The sequence below is a fragment of the Vulpes lagopus genome, chromosome 8, assembly GCF_018345385.1.
Source record: "Vulpes lagopus strain Blue_001 chromosome 8, ASM1834538v1, whole genome shotgun sequence".
NCBI classification, from domain to species: Eukaryota; Metazoa; Chordata; class Mammalia; order Carnivora; family Canidae; genus Vulpes; species Vulpes lagopus.
In genome coordinates, this window is record NC_054831.1 from 72,179,869 (window position 1) to 72,200,370 (window position 20,502).

The window sequence follows — 20,502 nt, forward strand, 5'->3', positions numbered from 1 at the left end:
GAAGGAAGGAAGGAAGGAAGGAAGGAAGGAAGGAAGGAAGGAAGGAAGAAAAAGAAAGGCTACATGGTTAAAATGCTATTATTTCTGATTCTGTAGTTAATGGCTAAAGGTTATGTTAACCAGTGTTACCAGTGCTGACAGAAAATTGAAGTAAAAAACTGGGGATTCCTGGGTGGCTCAGTGGTTTAGCACCTGCCTTTGGCCCAGGGCCTGATCCTGGAGTCCAGGGATCAAGTCCCACATCAGGCTCCCTTCAATGGGGCCTGCTTCTCCTTCTGCCTGTGTCTCTGCCTCTCTCTCTGTTGTCTCTCATGAATAATAAAATCTTAAAAACAAACAAAAAACAACTAAACTGTACAACCAAATCAGCATCAATCCACATAAATGGTAACTATATTTCATAAAGGAATAAAAGTAATACATGCTGTATTTTCATTATTACCAAGAAGGAAATATTAAACACATTTTAGAAAGAAAACCCTGAGCTTTCTTTTTAAGCATAAAAACGGGTATTTCCCCAAAAATCTCAGGATGAAAAGCATTTTTAATTATAGAATGCCAGTTAATCACTTTTAGGAAAAGATCTAAGACATTTTGTCAGCAGGACTCAACGTTACAAGCAGTATCTTTAACTGTATTCTGCTTCAGTGCTTCTATCTAAGCAAGAAAGTACTGACATATCACTGAAGCAATCTAAACAAAGCAAAGCTGCCCCTGTTTTAAGTTATTTTCCTACCTTACCATAAAGTTGAAAAGGTTCAAATTTAGGGATCTGGGAAAGCAACAAGTCAGCAGACTAAGCCCATAGTCAATGATTCTCATTCCAGATCAAGTGTAAGTTAGACAACGATGGGCAAGCAAAAGATGAAAATTCTTCTGAGTAGCTATTCGACGGCTATTTACATAAACTGTGTTTTAATTTCCTAAACTGGAAGCAAATGAAATCAATATATTTATGAAAAAATATCAAAATACAAATGCAAACTTTTGTATTTTAGAAATCAGAAACGTAAAACTCCATTTCCAATACTTGCCCTCTGCCAACACTACAAAACCAAACCAAATGCACATACATTCCTCATGCTTCTAGAAATGCTATGCCAGATAATTTCTAGAATTCTCCCATTACATGCACAAGATTATCATATTATACATGTTTCACAAGCAAAAAGTTGATGTCAAATTTACAATCTGGCAAAAAAGTATTCAACAGAACCTCTGAATTTTGTTTCAAAAATTATCAAACTAGATATAGTCTTCTTTTAAAATAATTTCAACTTCACCTCATAACATTTAATCCCTCCCAATAAAAACCCCATATATTGTTCAACTATGATAATAGTTGAGTAAGATGATAACAGGGTAACCTCAAGGATACTTTTAGTCATGGTTCTAAAATATACAGTCTTCCAGACAACTCATTTGTTTCTAACAAATATTTCTATACATTTTCTAACAGTAGACAAAGCAGCATCTGATATGTGGTACCTTATTACACAAAAGCATATAAATGCTGTATCACATTCTATCTCAGGCAGAGGTACTTGGGACCAAAAGGAATTTATTAGCAATGCCAAATAAAAATAATGGCTTAAAATATTCAAGTGGAAGAGGGGAAATACCACTAGTAATACCACTGTGGCTGAATGAATAAAATAATTGAAATCTCTTAAAACAGACTTTTATTGGGAGAGGTAGGGAGAGGAGTGGTGGTGGTGATGAAGATGAGGCAGTATCAGATCCAGGAATTAAAATTAAAAAAAAAAAAAAATCAAGCTTTAATCTCAAGCCACTTCATGCTGTCCACAAAAGCCAAACCATTCCAAGCCAAAAGTCATGCATGGATTTTCCTGAATTCAAGATTTAAAAAAAAGAAAAAAGAAAAAAAGCTCATACCTCTCCAGATGGCTTCTCATTTATAGGCTAATGTATAATATTGATAAATTGAACAGAGATCAATAATTTTGTCACTTTAACAACCGCAGTAAAAATGTAAACTCAGAAATGTACAATGAAACAGAAAAGCAAGCACTCATACCTTGTAGCCACATCTTTCAAAATAGGCTTCCTCTTCTTTTTTCGCAAGTTCACTACGCTTGAAATACTTTTTATTTTCCTATTGAAGAAAAAAGTACATGAGTAGGTCCCCAGGTAATATGTCATGTTCCGTAGTCCACCTAAAAACACTCCAGTTTTTCAAAATCATGATCAAGTTTGATTCTGTAGAGATCATACTGATTTCACAAACATGGCACCTGTCCTCTAGCCTGCTCTAAATATGAAGTATTGGGTGGCAGTAACTGGGTGATGGACATTACGGAGGGCACAAGACGTTATCAGCACTGGTTGTTATATGCAACGGATGAACTACTGAATTCTACATCGGGAACTAATGATAAACTATATGTTAACTAACTGAATTTAAATAAAATAAGTTAAATAAATATTAAGTATTTTTCTTACAGTATCATTTTAACAGGCATAACAAGAAGAAACCAACAATATTTTCCAAATGTTCACGTTGTTTTGATTTTATTTCCCAATGTTTGGGTTCAATGATAATTTCTACAAGTGGATTCATTATGAATCACATAAAATAGAACACTATTTTCTCCCAACAGAAACAACTAAACAAAAATTATGGTTAACTGTATCTGACATTTAACTTCCATTTATCCAGAGAGCTCCAAAGATGTATCCAAATTCTTTTTGTCATTTGGAATCTTTTTGTATCAATTTTATTTGTATTAATGAGGTCTCAAAATCACATTAATTCCTAATCTAGACACAAAATGGTTTGAGAATCTTTATTAAAAAATCGCTTAGGGATCCCTGGGTGGCGCAGCGGTTTGGCGCCTGCCTTTGGCCCGGGGCGCGATCCTGGAGACCCGGGATCGAATCCCACATCGGGCTCCCGGTGCATGGAGCCTGCTTCTCCCTCTGCCTGTGTCTCTGCCTCTCTCTCTCTCTCTGTATGACTATCATAAAAAAAAAAAAAAAAAAAAAAATCGCTTAAAGCTATTTGTTTTATAGGATTCAATGTTATGAGACAAGCTCTAAATCTGTAGGAGGAACAAATGTTTGTTCTTTCTGTACCGTATACATTATTCTCATTGTTAAATCTAGTCCCTAATTTGGACATCGTTACTGTCTACAGCTATGCCTCTTGGATATTATTCCACTAATGATTCAGCTCAAATAAAGCTCCTGCTCTCCTTCATTAGTAATTATAATTGTACCTCAAGATACCTCCATACATATTTAGCATTTCACAGTTCCCAAGCTCATTCACTCTGACAATAATCATGGATGCTAATAAGATCATGACAAGAACGGTTGATGATGAACAATGGACAACTCATGCTGCCACACTTGAAGGCAGCAGTCAAGTCTGGCATCAGGAAAACATTATGTGTCTCCTACATGATACACACAGGAAGTATACAGCGCATCTACGAAGTATTCTTGCCAAAGAGCTGCGAGGTCTCATTACGTTTTTTAAAATTTTTATTTAAATTCTATTTATTTAACATATAGCACATCACTAGTTTCAGGAGAATTTAGTGACTAGTGATTTGCATATATAACACCCAGTGATCATTACATGAAATGCCCTCCTTAATTCTCATCACTTGGTTACCCCATCTCCCCATTCACCTCCCCCTCCAGCAACCCTCAGTTTCTTCCCTATAGCCAAGTCTCTTATGGTTTGCCTCCGTTTTTATTTTTCCTTCACTTCCCCTATGTTCATGTTTTGTTTCTTAAATTCCACGAGGAAATTGTATGGTATTTGTCTTTCTCTGACGGACTTATTTTGCCGCTTAGCATAATGCCCTCTAGTTCCATCCACTTTATTGCAAATGGCAAGATTTCCTTATTTTTAATGGCTCAGTAATATTCCAGTGTGCATGTATGTGCCTGTATACACAACACATCTTCTTTATCCATTCATCTGTTGATAGTAGGTCTCATTTCTAGTTTATAAGAAATGTAAGGAATAGGGAAATAAGCTAAACACCATCACTGGGAAGCAATTAAACACTGGTACATTACCAACTAGCCAGTTTTTCCAAAAAGTTAATGGCATAAAAAAGGGGGGGAGGGGATGTTCTTGATTAAAAGAAACCAAGAGTCATAGTAAATAAATGCAATGAGTGGACTGTGTGGATTGGATTTGAACAAACCAATGTTTGTTTTTACAAAAACATGTATTATATATTTTAATTCAACTGAGGACACGAACATGAGAGGACTATTTAATGGTATTAGAGATAAATAATTTTGCTGGGTGTGATCACATCTGGTTTATAAAAGAACACATTCTTACTTTCTAGAGTTACAAGTGTTAAGACAGGAAGAGACGAGGGTTCATTATAGAATTCTCTTTTTGCATATGTTTAAAATTCTAATAAAGAGTTTTGTTTTAGTTCATTAATTCAATGAACATTTACTGACATTCTCACAACTTACTGAGCCTCACACACAACTAGAACTCTGGTCCTGAAATCCTTTAAACTGTCCAGTATTGCAAGCTACAGATCTTCATTCCCAAAATCCTATCCCAGCATCACCAATTGTTTCTTTTGACTACACAGCATGTAGCAGTCGTATTTCATATAAATAAGCTGACAAGCATACTGGTATTCTCTCAGAAAGAGCAGATATACATGAAGAAAGTAAAGGACTCTCCAGGCCAGAGTCTGTGCTGGCATCTTTTGTGTGTGTGTGTGTGTGCTGGCATCTTTTACTACCATGCCCCAATTCTATGGAATACACCTAAGAAAATCTTAGTCTACAACATGGCTTCTCAAAATGTGGTTCATGGACCTTTGGGGGTCCCTGAGACCTTTTCAGAGGCTCTACAGGGTCAGACATATTATAATAATAATACTAAGAGATCATGTGCTGGCTGCCCTTTTCACTGTGCTCACACTGGCACTGACAATACAAAAGCAATGGTGAGGAAAACCACTGGAACCTCAGCATAAGGAAAGGTAAGTATTTATTTAGGTCTCAGAGTTCATTGTATGCTTCATCTTTTAATATTTGGTATGATGAAATCAAACATATAAAATAAAACACAAAAACATATAAAGTAGTTCTGCTACATAATAAAGTAGGATAGTTGTCTCCTGTTTGGCAGACTTTTTCTCAAAACTGAACAAAGCAAGTCTGTCACTAAAAGGACAATGATAGGATTTGTTGCCAATGATAAAATTCCATCTTTCAAGTAAAAATGAGAATGGGGTAAACTTGCAGCCATCACTGTGAACTTGATGGCTTCCTAATACTTAAAAGCTTTTCTGATGAATCAGTGGTGATATTAAGGAATGTCACTTTTTTATATCATCTAATGCAACATAGCATGCAGAATATCTACATGACTCAACAAACTATGACAGTACAGAGTCACCAAGTTCCAAAATTATGCATAGGCAAAAGACTTATGAGCAGAATAAATCAGAATAATCTGGAGCATAATAGATAAATAGACTGTAACATACAAAAAGTTCAGTGATGGAGGGGGTGGGGAAGACGTGGCTGGCTCAGGTGATGAAGCATGGGACTTGATCAAGGGGTTTTAAGTTCAAGGCCCATACTGTGTGTAGAGATTACTTAAAAATAAAATCCTGAGGAAAAAGAAGTTCATTGATAACGGTAAGAATCCATATTCTCATCTTTAAGAAATTTACCATTTGTGTTTTGGTATAGTATCAATCAAAAAAGAATAGCCACAATGATCCAAAAAGGCTATTATTAAAATACTACCGTTTCCAACTACCTAGCTGTGTGAAGATGATGTTTCTTCATATACTTGAGCAAAAACAACATATTGCAACAGGCTGAAAGGAGAAACAGGAGAATCCAACTGTCTTCTGACATGCCAGGGATTAAAAAGAGATTTGCAAAAATGTAAAACGTCATTCTTCTTGCAATTTTCTTTTAGAAAATACAGTTTTCATTAGAACATCATTATGTTAGCACACATGGGTTTATTGTGGTATGAAACAGAAGTCAACATTTTTAAACTTCACAGTTTTAATTTTTAAATTCCTTATTATTTATTTTTTTGAGAGGAAGAACACACACATGTGTGAGGGGGGGCGGTTGGGGAGGGGGAGGGAGAGAAAGAATTTCAAGCAGGCTTCACATCCAAGTCATGATCTCATGACCTAAGCCAAAATCAAGAGTCACTTAACTAACTGTGAACCTTAATTGACCTGTGAGCCACCCAGGTGCCCCTAAATTTCCCACTTTTAATTTCTAACATAGAGTAATTATCAATAAACACATCATACAGAAACAAAAGCTCTCTGAAGCCATCAATTAAGTATGTAAAGGGGTTTCGAAATCAAGAAGTAAGAACCAAGGTCCTAGGAGAATCCCTTTGTTGGCTCTCCCCATGCCGGTACCCCATGCGCTGCATAATGTTGGGAAACCGCTTGGGCCTCAACATTGCCTACTGATCCTGGTGTATTTATCCACTCAATTTGCTCTCCTATTCTCTACAATGACCAGTACACAATCTCCACTCTCTTATCCCTTCATTTCCCCCCCCTCACTCCCAGCAACTGACTAAGCCACTCTGTTACAGAGAAAAGGGAAGCCACTGAATGCCAAGTCGTCCCAGCACCAGTCCTTCCCTGGCTCTGTACCAATCCTCTCTTCATTTCAGAATGGAAAAGGAAATCCTCATCCTGCCTAATGCCAATCTCTTCCAGCTGCACCCCAGATCTCAAGTCCCCTCCCCCAACCCTGCCTTCCTCAGGAACTTCTCCTCAATTATACATCTTCTCTCTTGCATGGGCACCTTCTCCCTCTCTAACAGCTCCTGGCCATCACCACTTAAGTAAGCTTAAGACTCTCCAACCTTAATTATTCTTCCCTCTGCACTAGGTACAGAGCTGAGTGCCATTTACACCAGAACGAAACTGTTTTGTCTCCATTTCCTCACTTCCAATTCTCTTTGCAGCCACTCAACAACTTGGCCTCCCTTATTATTCCTCTGAGGCTATCAACAATGTCTAAGGTGCAAATGTAGAGTCTTTCTGACAGACCTCAGGCAGTCTTTGGTTCCCAGGCTAACTCCCTCCTGCAATAGCTACACTCTTGGCTGTCAGGCAACTTTTCTTCTTTCTTCCTCACTTACTGGTTTGTTCAGATGTCCTATTTCTTGTATTTTTTAAGATCCTTTAATCATTTACTTCACTTCGATTTTTCAATTTACTAGAACAGAAGACATTATTCTCCCTAATGATTTTATTTTCCAGTATCTTCCATATTGGTAACTACAGTTCCTCCCTTTATTGTTTCAATTCAAAATTTTGTCCAGTTCTGTTTAAGTTCTTTAAAATTAAGCTGCTTTTATATTTTGATAAATTTAAAAAGGCAAGTGCAGAAGAGTGGATCTATATGCTACTATATGTATTTAAAAAAGAAAGAATATCCACCTACTTGCTTCTTTTCCACATCGATTTCACATAGATGTTAGCTGCTGTGGAGGTGAATCCAGAAGTCTGGAGACAAGTGTTAGAAGGAAACTTTATTGTATCCTCCTTCAGTAGATTTGGAATTTTGAATCATTTGAATTATTTAATTTTTTAAAGATTTATTTATTTGAGTGCACATGCACGGGCTCGGGCTCACGTACTAACAGGAGTGAGGGGCAGAGGGAGAGAGAGAACAGGAGACAGCTCACTAAGCAGGGAACCCAAAACAGGGCTGATCCCAGAACCCTAAGATCATGACCTGAGCCGAAGGCAGACACTTAACCAACTGAGCCACCCAGGTGCCCCTGAATGAATTATTAACAATGACATTTTCAAATTTGTTTTTCATTTTGGAATTATAATGAGAAATATTTTGCTTTGTACTACATGACCATTTATTTAATGACAATAAAGGATGCCTAAAACAAAAGGTTATCCACCATGTTTCACTCTTTATATACCTTCTATTTAGAAAAAAAGCAGTTTAAAAGAGCAAATAAAACTTCTCTAACTATAAAACATTATTTTATAAAGTACACTGAAAATACACTTTGAAATATAAAGTGCTGAGGACACATTTATGGTATAATTTTTTTTTAAAAGATTTTACTTATTTATTCATGAGAGAGAGAAAGAGAGAGAGAGGCGGAGACATAGGCAGAAGGAGAAGCAGGCTCCATACAAGAAGCCTGATGTGGGACTCGATCCTGCGACTCTGGATCCTGAGCTGAAGGCAGATGTTCAACCGCTGAGCCACTCAGGTGTCCCCATTTATTATATAATTAAAATTGTAGAATATTAAAACTTAAACGTCAGTGATACAGCAACCCCTTTATAGGTAATAACTCAGGTTAGATAACTTGTCCACATTTAAAGAGCTATCTAGGAATGCAGCCACAATTAGATTTTACAACTTGTTTATTTTACAAATTTCCTTTCTAACTATATTCAAAATTTTAAGTTTGTTGAATTAACTATGGAATACATAATAAAGACTGACATACACAAAAGTCTAAAAGTGGTTGGCATACATTTTAAGACAGCGTATGAACGAATGCTTTAAATCTCTTTGGATTCTCTCCTAAAGCACCTAACATTTTATTGGCCCTTTTACCCTGACAGATTTTAAAAACAACGTGCAAAGAGTATACATATAAGTGCTTCTTCTTTTTAAGACAGAACCTAATTCCTACATGCTGCTTCACAAATGTTATTCTTAGACTCTATCCAAATTATACTTTGTAGATTATCAAACAGATTCATAGGTCTAAAGTTCAGAAACCTATCTACCACGTCACCTAAAATGTCTGCCCACACTAATAAAGGAAAATCAAAATTTAAAACATTCAACCATGGGATCCCTGGGTGGCGCAGTGGTTTGGCGCCTGCCTTTGGCCCAGGACGCAATCCTGGAGACCCGGGATCGAATCCCACGTCGGGCTCCCGGTGCATGGAGCCTGCTTCTCCCTCTGCCTATGTCTCTGCCTCTCTCTCTCTCTCTGTGTGACTATCATAAATAAATTAAAAAAAAAAAAAACATTCAACCGTGACTATCAATATTTCACTAATTTACAATCAGCCTTCCTCAATCATGTTAAGGTTTTTAGTGTTTATATAAATTGGATACAAACATCATCAAGAGCTCTACAAAAACACGCTGGAAAGCCAACATACAGCCTGAATAAGCAATGCAAGACACTTTGAGGTGTCTGGGTGGATCAGTTGATTAAGCATCTAACTTGCGATTTCGGCTCAGGCCACGATCTCAGTGTCTTGTGATCAAGCCCCACTCGCTGAGTGTGGAGCCTGCTTAAGATTCTCTCTCTCTCCCCCTCCACCCCTTCCCTGATCACACACTCTGTCGAGCATGTCCTCTCTTTAAAAAACATAAAGAAATGATGCCTTAAATGACACGTTAGACCAGCTGGATGTAACAGATACATAAAGAACATTCCATCCAAAAGCAAAACAGACATTCTTCTCAAAGACACATGGAACATTCTCCAGGAGAGATCATGCATTAGGCCACAAAGCAAGTCTTAATAAATTTAAAAAGGATGCAATCACACCAATCATCTTTTCCAGTCATAATGAAGCCAGACAATTGCTTCTCAATTACAAGAAGCAAATTGGAAATTTCACAAATATGCGGAGATTAAACAACATGTTACTGAACCAGTGAGTCAGTGAAATCAAAGGAGAAAAAAATTACACTCAAACAAATGAAAACGGAAGTACAACTTACTAAAATTTATGGCATGTGGCAAAAGCAGTTCTACGGGGAAAGCTCATATCAATACATGCTTACCTCAGGAAACAAAAAAAAAAAAATCTCAAACCACCTAACTTTACACCACAAGGAACTAGGAAAAGAGCAAATGTATCCCAAAGTTTGTAGAGAGAAGGAATTAACAAATATTAGTGCAAAAATAAATGAAACTGATACTAAAAAGAGACCAAAGAAACTAAGAGTTGGTTTTTTTGAGAAGATAAATCAACAAACCTTCAGCTAGTTTTATCAAATAAAAGACAGTGCTGGAAAAAAATTATGAAAGATGCTACAACTGATACCACAGAAATACAAAAGATCCTAAGAAACTATTATGAACAATCATATGCCAACAAACCGGACAACCTAAAAGAAAAAGATAAATTTCTAGAAACTTGGAAACTTCTGAATCATCAAAAAATACAAAATCTGAATTGACTGATTACTAGTAAGGAGATTGAATCAGTAATCAGAGACCTCCCCCAAAAATCACAAGTCCAGGACCAGATGGATCCACCAGTTAATTCTACTAACCACTCAAAGAAGTGATACTAATCCTTCACAAAAGTTTCAAAAAAAAAAAAAAAAAAAAGAGAAAGGAACCCTTCAAACTCATCTTATTAGGCCAGCATTACCAAAATACCAAAACCACACAAGGATCCCACAAAGAAAGAAAAATTACTGGCCAATATTCCTGATAAATACAGATGCAAAAACCCTCAACAAAGTATTAACAAACCAAATTCAACAATATAGTAAGAGAACCATACACTGCGACCAAATGGAATTTATTCAGGGATGCAAAGATCATTCAACACCTGCAAATAAATGTGATACATACACCACATTAACAAAATGGAGAAAGAAAAAATATCTTATCTCAATAGATGCAGAAAAAGTATCTGACAAAATTCAACATCCATTTATGATAAAACCTCTCAAAAAAGTAGTAGAGAGGGACATACCAACATAAAAAAGGCCAAATATGAAAAGTCCACAGATAATATAAATGGTGAAAAGTTGAAAGCTATTCCTCTAAGATCAGGAATAAATCAAAGATATCAATTCTCACGACTTTTTTTTTTTTTAAGATTTTATTTATTTATTCATGAGACACACAGAGAGAGAGAGAGAGGCAGAGACACAGGCAGAGGGAGAAGCAGGCTCCATACAGAGAGCCTGATGTGGGACTTGATCCCGGGACTCCAGGATCACACCCTGGGCCACAGGCAGGCGCTAAACCGCTGAGCCACCCAGGGATTCCCCTCAATTCTCATGACTTTTATTCAACATAGTATTGGAAGTCCTAGCCACAGCAAATACACAAGAAAAATCCAAATTTATGAAAAGGCAAAACTGTCATTATTTGCAGAATTATATGTATATAGTCCTAAAGACTCTCATATAAAACTCTTAAGAGTAAATGAATTCAATAAAACCGCAGGATACAAAAATCAACATACACAATTTGTTTCTATGTACTAATAAAGTATCAGAAACAGAAATTAAGAAAATAATTCCATTTACAATTGCATAAAAATGAATAAAGTACTAAGAATAAATTTAACCAAGGAGGTAAAAGACCTATACCCTGAAAACTCTAAGACAGTGATGAAAGAAACTGAAGACACAAAGAAATGGAGGGACACCTGGGTGACTCAGTGGTTGAGCATCTGCCTTCAGCTCAGGGCATGATCCTGGAGACCAGGGATCGAGTCCCAAATCGGGCTCCCTGCATGGAGCCTGCTTCTCCCTTGCCTGCATCTCTGCCTCTTTCTCTGTGTCTCTCATGAATAAATAAAATCCATAAAAAAGAAAGAAAGAAAGAAAGAAAGAAAGAAAGAAAGAAAGAAAGAAAGAAAGAAAGAAAGAGAGAGAGAGAGAGAGAGAAAGAAAGAAAGAAAGAAAGAAAGAAAGAAAGAAAGAAAGAAAGAAAGAAACGTAAAGATATTCTGTGCTCATGGATTGGAAGATTTAGTACAGGCTTATGTTGTTTTATTCACAGAAATTACGATTTTTACAATATGAAGATCTGTGGCAACCCTCCTTGAGCAAGTCTGTTGGTGCCGTTTTTCCAACAGCATTTGTGTCTGTGCCCTACTTGGTGCCTGTGCCCTATTTTGTTAATTCTAGCAATTATTTCAAACTTTTTCACTTTTATTATTTTTGCTATGGTATCCGATCAGTGATTATAACTCACTAGAAGCATAGATGATGGTTAGCATATTTATTTTTTTTGGTTAGCATATTTTAGCAGTATTTCTAAATTAAGCTATGTTTTTACAGACAAAATGGTACTGCAAACTTAATAAACAGTATAGTGTAAACTTAACTTCGATATGCACTGGGAAACCAAAAAACTCATCTGATTCACTTTATTGCAGTGATCTGGAACCAAAACCACAGTATCTCCAAGGTATGCCTGTACTGTGCAAAGGTCCATACCACTCAAAGCAATCTATAAATTTAATCCAATCCCTATCAAAATTATACTAGTAGTTTTTACAAAAATAGAAAACAATCCAAAGTTTTATGTGGAACCACCAAAGATCCCAATAACAAAGTAATTTTGAAAGAGAAAAACAAAGCTGGAGGTATCACTCTCCCTCATCTCATACTATGATATAAAGCTATAGTAATCCAAGCAGTAAGGTAATGGCATAAAAACGGATGAATGCAACAGAATAGAGAGCCCAGAGGGGTGCCTAGGTGGCTCAGTGAGTTAAGTGTCCGACTCTTGATTTCAGCTCAGGTCATCATCTCTTGGTTGTGAGAGCAAGCCCTGCTTCAGACTCTGCACACAGCAGTGACTCTGCTTAAGTTTCTCTCCCTCTCCCCCCACTTGCTTGTTCTCTAAATAAATACATCTTTAAAAAAAAAAAAAAAGAATAGGGCATCCAGAAATAAACCCATGCACATATAATCCATTAATTTACAAAAAAGGAGTCAAGAATAGGCAAGGAAAAGGTAGTCTCTTAAAAAAATGGAGCTGGATTACCACAAGCAAAAGAACTATCCTACCATGTTAAGCCATACACAGAAATTAACTCAAAATTGATTAAAGATTTGAATATAAGACCTGAAACCATGAAATTCCTAGAAGACATAGGCAGTAAGCTCTTTGACATCTGTCTTGACAAGTTTTTTAATCTAACTCCAAAAGCAAAGGCAACAAAAGAAAAAATAAGTGAAACTACATCAACTAGGAAGTTTCTCCAAAGCAAACAAAATCATCAACAAAATGAAAAGGCAACCTACTGAATAAAAGATATTGTGAATTGCATATCTGATAAGGGGTAAGATCCAAAATATATAAAGAATTCCTACAACTCAATAGCATAAAAACAAATAATCCAATTTAAAAATAAGCAGAAGGTCTGAACGGATATTTTTCTGAAGATTACAGATAGCCAACAGACACATGAAAAAATGCTGATCAACATTACTAATCATTAGGGAAATGCAAACCATAACCAGGAGATATCATCTCACACCTGTCCGAATACTATTATCAAAAGACAACAAATAACAAGCACTGGCAAAGATGTGGAGAAAAGGGAACCCTTGTGCACTCTTGGTGGGAATGTAAACTGGTGCAGCCACCTTGGAAAATAATGCGGAGGTTCCTCAAAAACTTAACAGTATGTTTAGCAATTGCACTTCTGTATATTTATCTAAGGAAAATGAAAACACCAAAAAGACGTCTGCACCCTTGTGTTCATAGCAGCATTATTTTCAATAGCAAAGATATGGAAACAACTTGTCCATCGATGAATGAATAGATTAAAAGATCTCTCTCTCTCTCTCGATCTCTCTCTCACACACACAGACCACACACAGAAAACCAAGTATTATTCAGCCATAAAAAATGAAATCTTGCTATTTACAACAAACGGATGGACCTTGAGGGCATCACGCTAAGTAACTCAAATAACTCTAGAAAATGCAAATGAAAGCCAATAAGTGGTTGCCCATGGACAGAGTGGATGTGGGATGCAGGCAGCAGCAGGAAGGTGGGATTACAAAAGGGTAAAAGGCAACTTTGGGACGAGATGTTCATTCTCTTCATTGTGGTGAAAGTCGCACAGGTGTACATGTATGTCTAAATGCACCGACTGAACATTTTAAATGTGTAGTTTACTGTATGTCAATTATACCTCAATAAATTAGGCTGTTTAAAAATAAAATATCACAGCAAGAGAATAAAGAGGACAAAGGGGAAGAGGAGAACAAAAAAAGAAATAAGAAAAAACTAGCAGTAGGGGTGATAGGATTTACCTCCCCTGACCTTGAGACTCAACATAATGCTACAGAAATCAAAAGACAGTCCAGCAGTGGCATAAAGATCACTAAATAGCTTACAAGAATACGAGTGAGCACCCAGAATGGAACCATACACAATTATTTAATTTCTAAAGACACCAAAACAATCCAAAGGGAAAATTATTTTCAGTAAATGGTGCTGGAACAATTGGATATCCACATGGAATGCAATAAGTCACATCACTACCTCACATCATACCAAAATATGGATTCAAAATTGTTCAGAACTCTATTAAATAAAAACAAAGCTTTTAGGATATAAGAATACTTTATTTAGCCTCTTGAATTAACACCTAGGAACAGAGTGACTGGATTATATATAGGAGTATGTTTAACTTTTAAGAACTGCCAACCTTTTCTCAAGCTAGTTATACTCTCTTATATTCCCAGACAGGACACACAAAACAATAACCATAACAAACTGATAAGTTGGGCTTTATCAAAATTCAAAGATTTGCTCTTCAATAAACACTATTAAGAAAATGAACAGAGGGGAGCCTGGGTAGCTCAGTTGGTTAAGTGTCCGACTCTTGATTTCAGCTCAGGTCGTGAGCTGCAGCCCCGTGTCAGGTTCCCCACTTGGCACTCTCCCTCTGCTCCCTTAGCTCTTTCTTTCTCAAATAAACACATCTTAAAAAAAGAAAAGGAAAGGGAAAAGAGAAGAGAAAAAGAAAGAAAATAAGTAGAAGACCTATAGTCTGGGAGAAAATATTCACAAAACATATCTGACAAAGCCTAGCATCCATGTTATTATGAAAAATTCTTTCAACACAACAAGGAAAAAACCCCAACCCAATTAAAAAATAAGCAAGCAATTTTAATACTTTACAAAGGGGATACAAAAAAACCCAACAACAACAACAACAAAAAACCCCCAAAACCCAAGAGAGATACAAATGGTAAAACAAACAAACAAACCATGAAAAGCACTATCATCATTAGGCAGATGAGAATTAAAACCACAACGCGGGGGATCCCTGGGTGGCTCAGCGGTTTAGCACCTGCCTTCAGCCCAGGTTGTGATCCTGGAGTCCCAGGATCCAGTCCCATGTCGGGTTCCCTGCATGGAGACTGCTTCTTCCTCTGCCTGTGTCTCTGCCTCTCTCTCTCTCTCTCTCTCTCTCTTGCTCTCTCTCATAAATAATTAAATAAAACCTTTAAAAATAAATAAAACTACAACATGGTATCACTACACATCCTCCAAATGGCTGAAATTAAAAAGACTGACAACACAACTGCTCTCAGGAATGGAGGACATCTGAACGAACTCTGCTGCTGGAGGTGTAACAGGGTCCAAGCACTTTGGAGAAGCATCTGGTGGCTTTTTATAAAAGCATGTATGTACTCTATGACCTAGCAGTTCTACTCCCCAGCATTTCCCGAAGAGAAATGAAAACATGACACTTCTAGAGAAGTTCCTGGCAGCTCTGATCTTAAGAGTCAAATCCTGGGAAGAGCCATGGTGTCCAACCTCAAAAGAATGATTTCCCAAACTGGGTCTATTTATTTAATGGAATACTATGTGTGTGTGTGTGTGGGGGGGGGAGCAAGTGATACATGCAACATGAATACAACTCAAAACATTATGACTAAACAAAGTGGAACACAGCAGAGTGCCCAGTAGGACTCCACTTCTGTGAAGTTCTACAGCAGGCAAAACCAACCAGCAGTAGTGGCTTCTGGGGGTGGGAGGCAGAGGGAATGCCTGAGAAATGGAACGAGGGAACATTCTGTATTTTGATACAAATGGGCCTACACAGGTATATGTATTTGTCAAAATTCACTGATATGTGTATTTCTTACTATATAAATTTGTGCTTACACATAAAAAGAAGTATAAGCAAACCCTGAAGTGTGATTAATGATGCACAGCAAGTTGTTTAGGGGTAAAGTGTACCAATGTCTGCAACTTAACTTGAAATATATTAAGATTGTTAAATTGTTTTCATTACCCCATCTGCAGCCAAAAAGAAATTATCTGTTTGGTTCTGGAGGAGCTGCATCACCTTTGGTCATTTCCGGGGGGTGTCCCAGCTTTTTATTGTTTTTGGTTTTTTTTTTTTTTAAAGATTTTATTTATTCATCACACACACACACACACACACACACACACACACACACACACACAGAGGCAGAAGGAGAAGCAGGCTCCATGTAGGGAGCCCGATCCGGGACTCCAGGATCATGCCCTGGGCCAAAGGCAGACGCCAAACCGCTGAGCCATCCAGTGATCCCGCAGCTTTTTATTGTTAATCTGTGAGAGTTGAAATAATACTTACCTTGTGAGTGCCCCTTCACCAAACTGTAGAGAAGCTACTGAAACAGACTATCCCCAATCCTAAATAAGTTCTGACTGCTCAAACTACTCTGAAGTAGTTTCTGCATTGTTAGACAAAGTAATGAAAGGACAGATAGAAAAATCATGATAAAGCAAATAGCTAAATGTTAACACAGGTTTAACTGCAGAATCGACATGGTAGGCATGTGAGTTTCTAACTACAGTTTTTTTAGTTTTCTTCAGTTGAAAAATTTCCAAGTAAAACAAAGGACAAAAATTCTACTCTGCAGATATCAAAATACACTATCAACAGGAAAGCAAAGTCTCTACCACACTGTTTTTTGACTGCACTAAAGGAAAACTTTCAGAGGCTACCCACTGAACATGAAATACAGAAGCTCAGGAAAATTACAGACTATTACAAAGAAAAGGATGAGAGGGCAGCCCGGGTGGCTCAGCGGTTTAGCGCCTGCCTTCGGCCCAGAGCATGATCCTGGAGTCCCGGGATTGAGTCCCACATTGGGCTTCCTGGATGGAGCCTGCTTCTCCCTCTGCCTGTGTCTCTGCCTTTTTCTCTGTGTCTCTCCTGAATAAATAAAATAAAATAAAATAAAATAAAATAAAATAGATGAGAAAGAGTGAAGAAAGCCAAGTCCAAAGAACTGAAAAAATGAAAAAGGTTTAATAGAGCCAGAACAACTCTGGTGCTACAGTATAATGGGCACAGTTTTTCACCAGCACAGAAATTACTAACCCTTGACCTTTTCAAGTCCAAGATCCTTTTAGCAATATCATAAAAAGGAGGAGATTAGAGGGGCACATGTAGAAAGAAGACTCGTCAAGACTGTCAAATGCTGTTGAGGTCTGAAGGTCACTGATATCCCTCATTAGAATCAATTCAGTACAGTTGTAGGAGCAGGAACCTTTGTGCATCATGTTAAGGAGTGTGGAGGAATTAAGACTTATTTTAAGAATCCTGGTTATAAAAAACAAACAAACAAACAAACCTGGGGCACTTGGGTGGCTCAGTGGTTGATTGTCTGCTTTTGGCTCAGGTCGTGATCCTGGGTTCTGTGGGTTCCTGTGATCGAGTCCTACATCAGGCTCCCCAGAGGGAGCCTGCTTCTTCCTCTGCCTGTGTCTCTGCCTCTCTGTGGCTCTCATGAATAAATAAATAAAATCTTTTTAAAAAACCTTGTTAAAGACAGGAGACATCAGTATGTTCTAGGACTGAAGGGAAAAGCCAGAAAAGCCAGTAGACAGAAGGCACAGAAAGAGAGGAGATACGGGACATAAGGTTCCTGATGATCCTAAAAGAGATAAGCTGAGATCCAGTGAGCAAGTGGAAGGTTTGACCCAAGCTTAAATGCTACCTCATGTCCCATTTCAACAGGACAAAAGGTGAGGAATATCTTGCCTGTTGGCTTCTCTATTTTCTGTGAAACTGGATGCATAGTCCTTAAAGGATCAAGGATGACTTTTTTTTAACCCTCCGTTGCACAGTGTAGTGTGCATGGAAACATATAGAAAACATTCAGTAAATATTATTGGGGGAAAAAAACAAAAGGTAAAATTCTACACAAAGACCATACTCATGAGTACCACAGAAATGAAAACTGCTAATTGTGCTCCACTGTTTCTGAAGCACTGGGTTTTCCATATAATGACGCTCTGTGTTAGCTCATGATTCACCAACACCAGGACTCCAAAGCATTGTTATGAAGCAAGAGACTACACTTCCTTCTAAGTAGTTACACCAGGCAGATCATTTAGGACAGGTGAGAGGAGGCTATTTTAGGAGCTTCCCCAATTTAACAAGAAGGCACTCACAGTAAGTACTATTTCAACTCTCAGAAAAACAAAAAGCTGCAACCTCACTTGAAAGGACTAAGCTGAGGCAGCTCTTCTGAGGAACACTGTAGCACAGACAGGTGTTTTCCAACTACAGACAAGGTAATGAAAACAACACAGTGACCCCCAACCAGGATTTTTAAAAATCAAACAGAACGGATTAAAACATATGATAGAATCATATGTAGTTAAGCTAAGAACAGTTTCATGAAACTTTTTTCCATTATACCCATCAGAGCAAACTAAACATTTCTCATGGTGACTGGGGCGGTGAGAAATTTGAAAACCACCGATGGACACTAGGATGCAGAAAGATGAAGACTTTAAATCATCAGATTCTACATAAAATTATACAGTTACATTATCAAGAAATGAAATCTCGCCATTTGGGACGACATGGATGGTGCTAGAGTGCACCACACAAAGTGACATTAGGTCAGAGAAAGAGAGGGCAGCCGGGGGGGTGGGCGGTTTAGGGCCTGCCTTCGGCCCAGGGCAGGATCCTGGGGTCCCACGTCGGGCTCCCTGCATGGAGCCTGCTTCTCCCTCTGCCTGTATCTCTGCATGCGTGCGTGTGCGTGTGATAAATAAATAAAATCTTAAAAAAAAAAAAAAAAGTCAGAGAAAGAGATACCATATGATCTTTCTCTATGGAATCCAAAAAAGGCAAAACAAACAAAGCAGAAGCTAATAAATACAGAGACAGAGTGTTGGGGGAGCGAAACAGGTGAAGGAGGCTAAAAGGCACAAAGTTCCTGTTACAAGATCAAGTCCCGTGCATGGAAAAGCACAGCCTTGGGAACACAGGAACAGTTCAATACCTTTGTTGGCGACACATGTTAACCTACACGGTGGTCAGCATTCCCTGACGTCCGTAATCGTCGGATCCCTCCGCGACACCCCCGCAACTAACACAACCCTGAACGTCGGCTGAGCTTCCTAAGACAGACTTCCCAGCTTTGACTTCTACCGTGGCAAGTATCCGCAAACACACCGAGAAGAGCTCTCTGTGATCCCCAATAATCGGGACAAGTGTCCAGGGCTGCCGGGGCCAAGGCCTTGAGAACCGCTGGTCTAAGGGACTGTCACGCAACGCAGTCCTGAATATCCCAGTTTACGGAAGTTCCTGTGTCACGCAATTCTCCTCGTTCTCCTCTCACTCCGTGTTTGTCCGGAACGGTGCCGGCCGTCCCATCAGCGAAGGGGCGGGGGGCGGGGGGCGGGATGGGGCGGAGGGGGAGGGGGGCAAAGACGGCGACATAATAAGGGCTCAGGTTTCGAGAGCAGGACGCAGTCCCAGTTTTCACAGATATTTTTTTTTCCAGCCGGGCACAAGCCCTCAGTAAAACGACAGACGTGAGCCACCAGAACCGGGGCCCGTCCGCGGAATACGGACAGAGGGAGCGGGTGCAAGGGGCAGCTGGGGGGCGGGGGGGCATCTGCCAGAATCCCGGGGCTCGCTGCAGTCCCGCGCCTCCCTGAGACTCCCAAGGGAGGCGTCCAAGGCGGGTCCGGGGGCCGCTCCCACCAAGCCCCATCCCCGCGCGGAGCCCTTCACCCCCCTCCCCGCCCTTACACACACAGGTCGGCCCCCACGGCTTCACGACCCCCAAGGATCCTCACCACCAACAGGTTCCTGTCCTCCACCAGCTGCCGCTTCCGGAGGATCTCCGACTTCAGAACGTCCATGTCGCTGGCCCGGCTTACGCCCGAGCTTCGCCCTCGGGCCCCGGAGCCGCCGACCCACCCCCGCCAAGCTCGAACCCCCGGCGACGCCTGACGGAAGCCGCTTCCGGCGGAAGCCGACGTGAGCGAGAGGAGCGGAGGGAGCGCCCCGGGGCCCCTGCGGCTGGCGAAGCGGCTGTGGACGCGCGCCCCCTGGCGGCATCCTCCGGCAGCGCGCCTGCTTCACGCTGGCAGAGCTGCCCTGCACAGGAGGCTGGAACAGGAGCGCCTCTTGAAGCCCCTGCAGGTCGACGTGCTGTGTTTTTTCATGAGAAGTGATTACACCTGCTTGTACCTGCTAGTTCAGGAGCGGAAGCCTCCGCATAAGAACACTTCAATTATGCTAATTAGGGCCAGATCCTCTCTCATTAAACCGTTTCACATCAGAGTTCCCGAAGTTTACCTGCTTGCCAAAATGAGGTCACTAAAGTGGGAAAACCCTGAACGGTACTATTAGCTCCCAAGTACAGAACAAAGGGGCAGTGTTCACTGCCAGCCCGTTAAATTTCCTGTAAAGCTAAGCAACCACATCCACTTAATTCGTTTCAGAAGTAAATGTCTCTCTT

The 20,502-nt window shown here is 39.3% G+C and overlaps 1 protein-coding gene across 2 annotated transcripts in view; it reads right to left on the bottom strand.

Moving 5' to 3' along the window:
- Nucleotides 1–19,998, bottom strand: part of PRPF18 (pre-mRNA processing factor 18) — a 50,707-nt gene extending 30,709 nt beyond the window's left edge. The window contains exons 1-3 of one of the 2 annotated variants that reach the window (XM_041767387.1): nt 19,835–19,998; nt 2,039–2,116; nt 1,897–1,923 (exon numbers count right to left, since the gene is read on the bottom strand). In XM_041767387.1, the coding sequence (XP_041623321.1) occupies nt 1,897–1,923; nt 2,039–2,116; nt 19,835–19,900 (171 nt within the window). In that variant the 5' untranslated portion in view covers nt 19,901–19,998. The remainder of the gene's footprint in view (nt 1–1,896; nt 1,924–2,038; nt 2,117–19,834) is intronic. The other variant, XM_041767388.1, reaches the window with a different exon arrangement.
- Between the last annotated feature and the right edge of the window lie 504 nt (nt 19,999–20,502).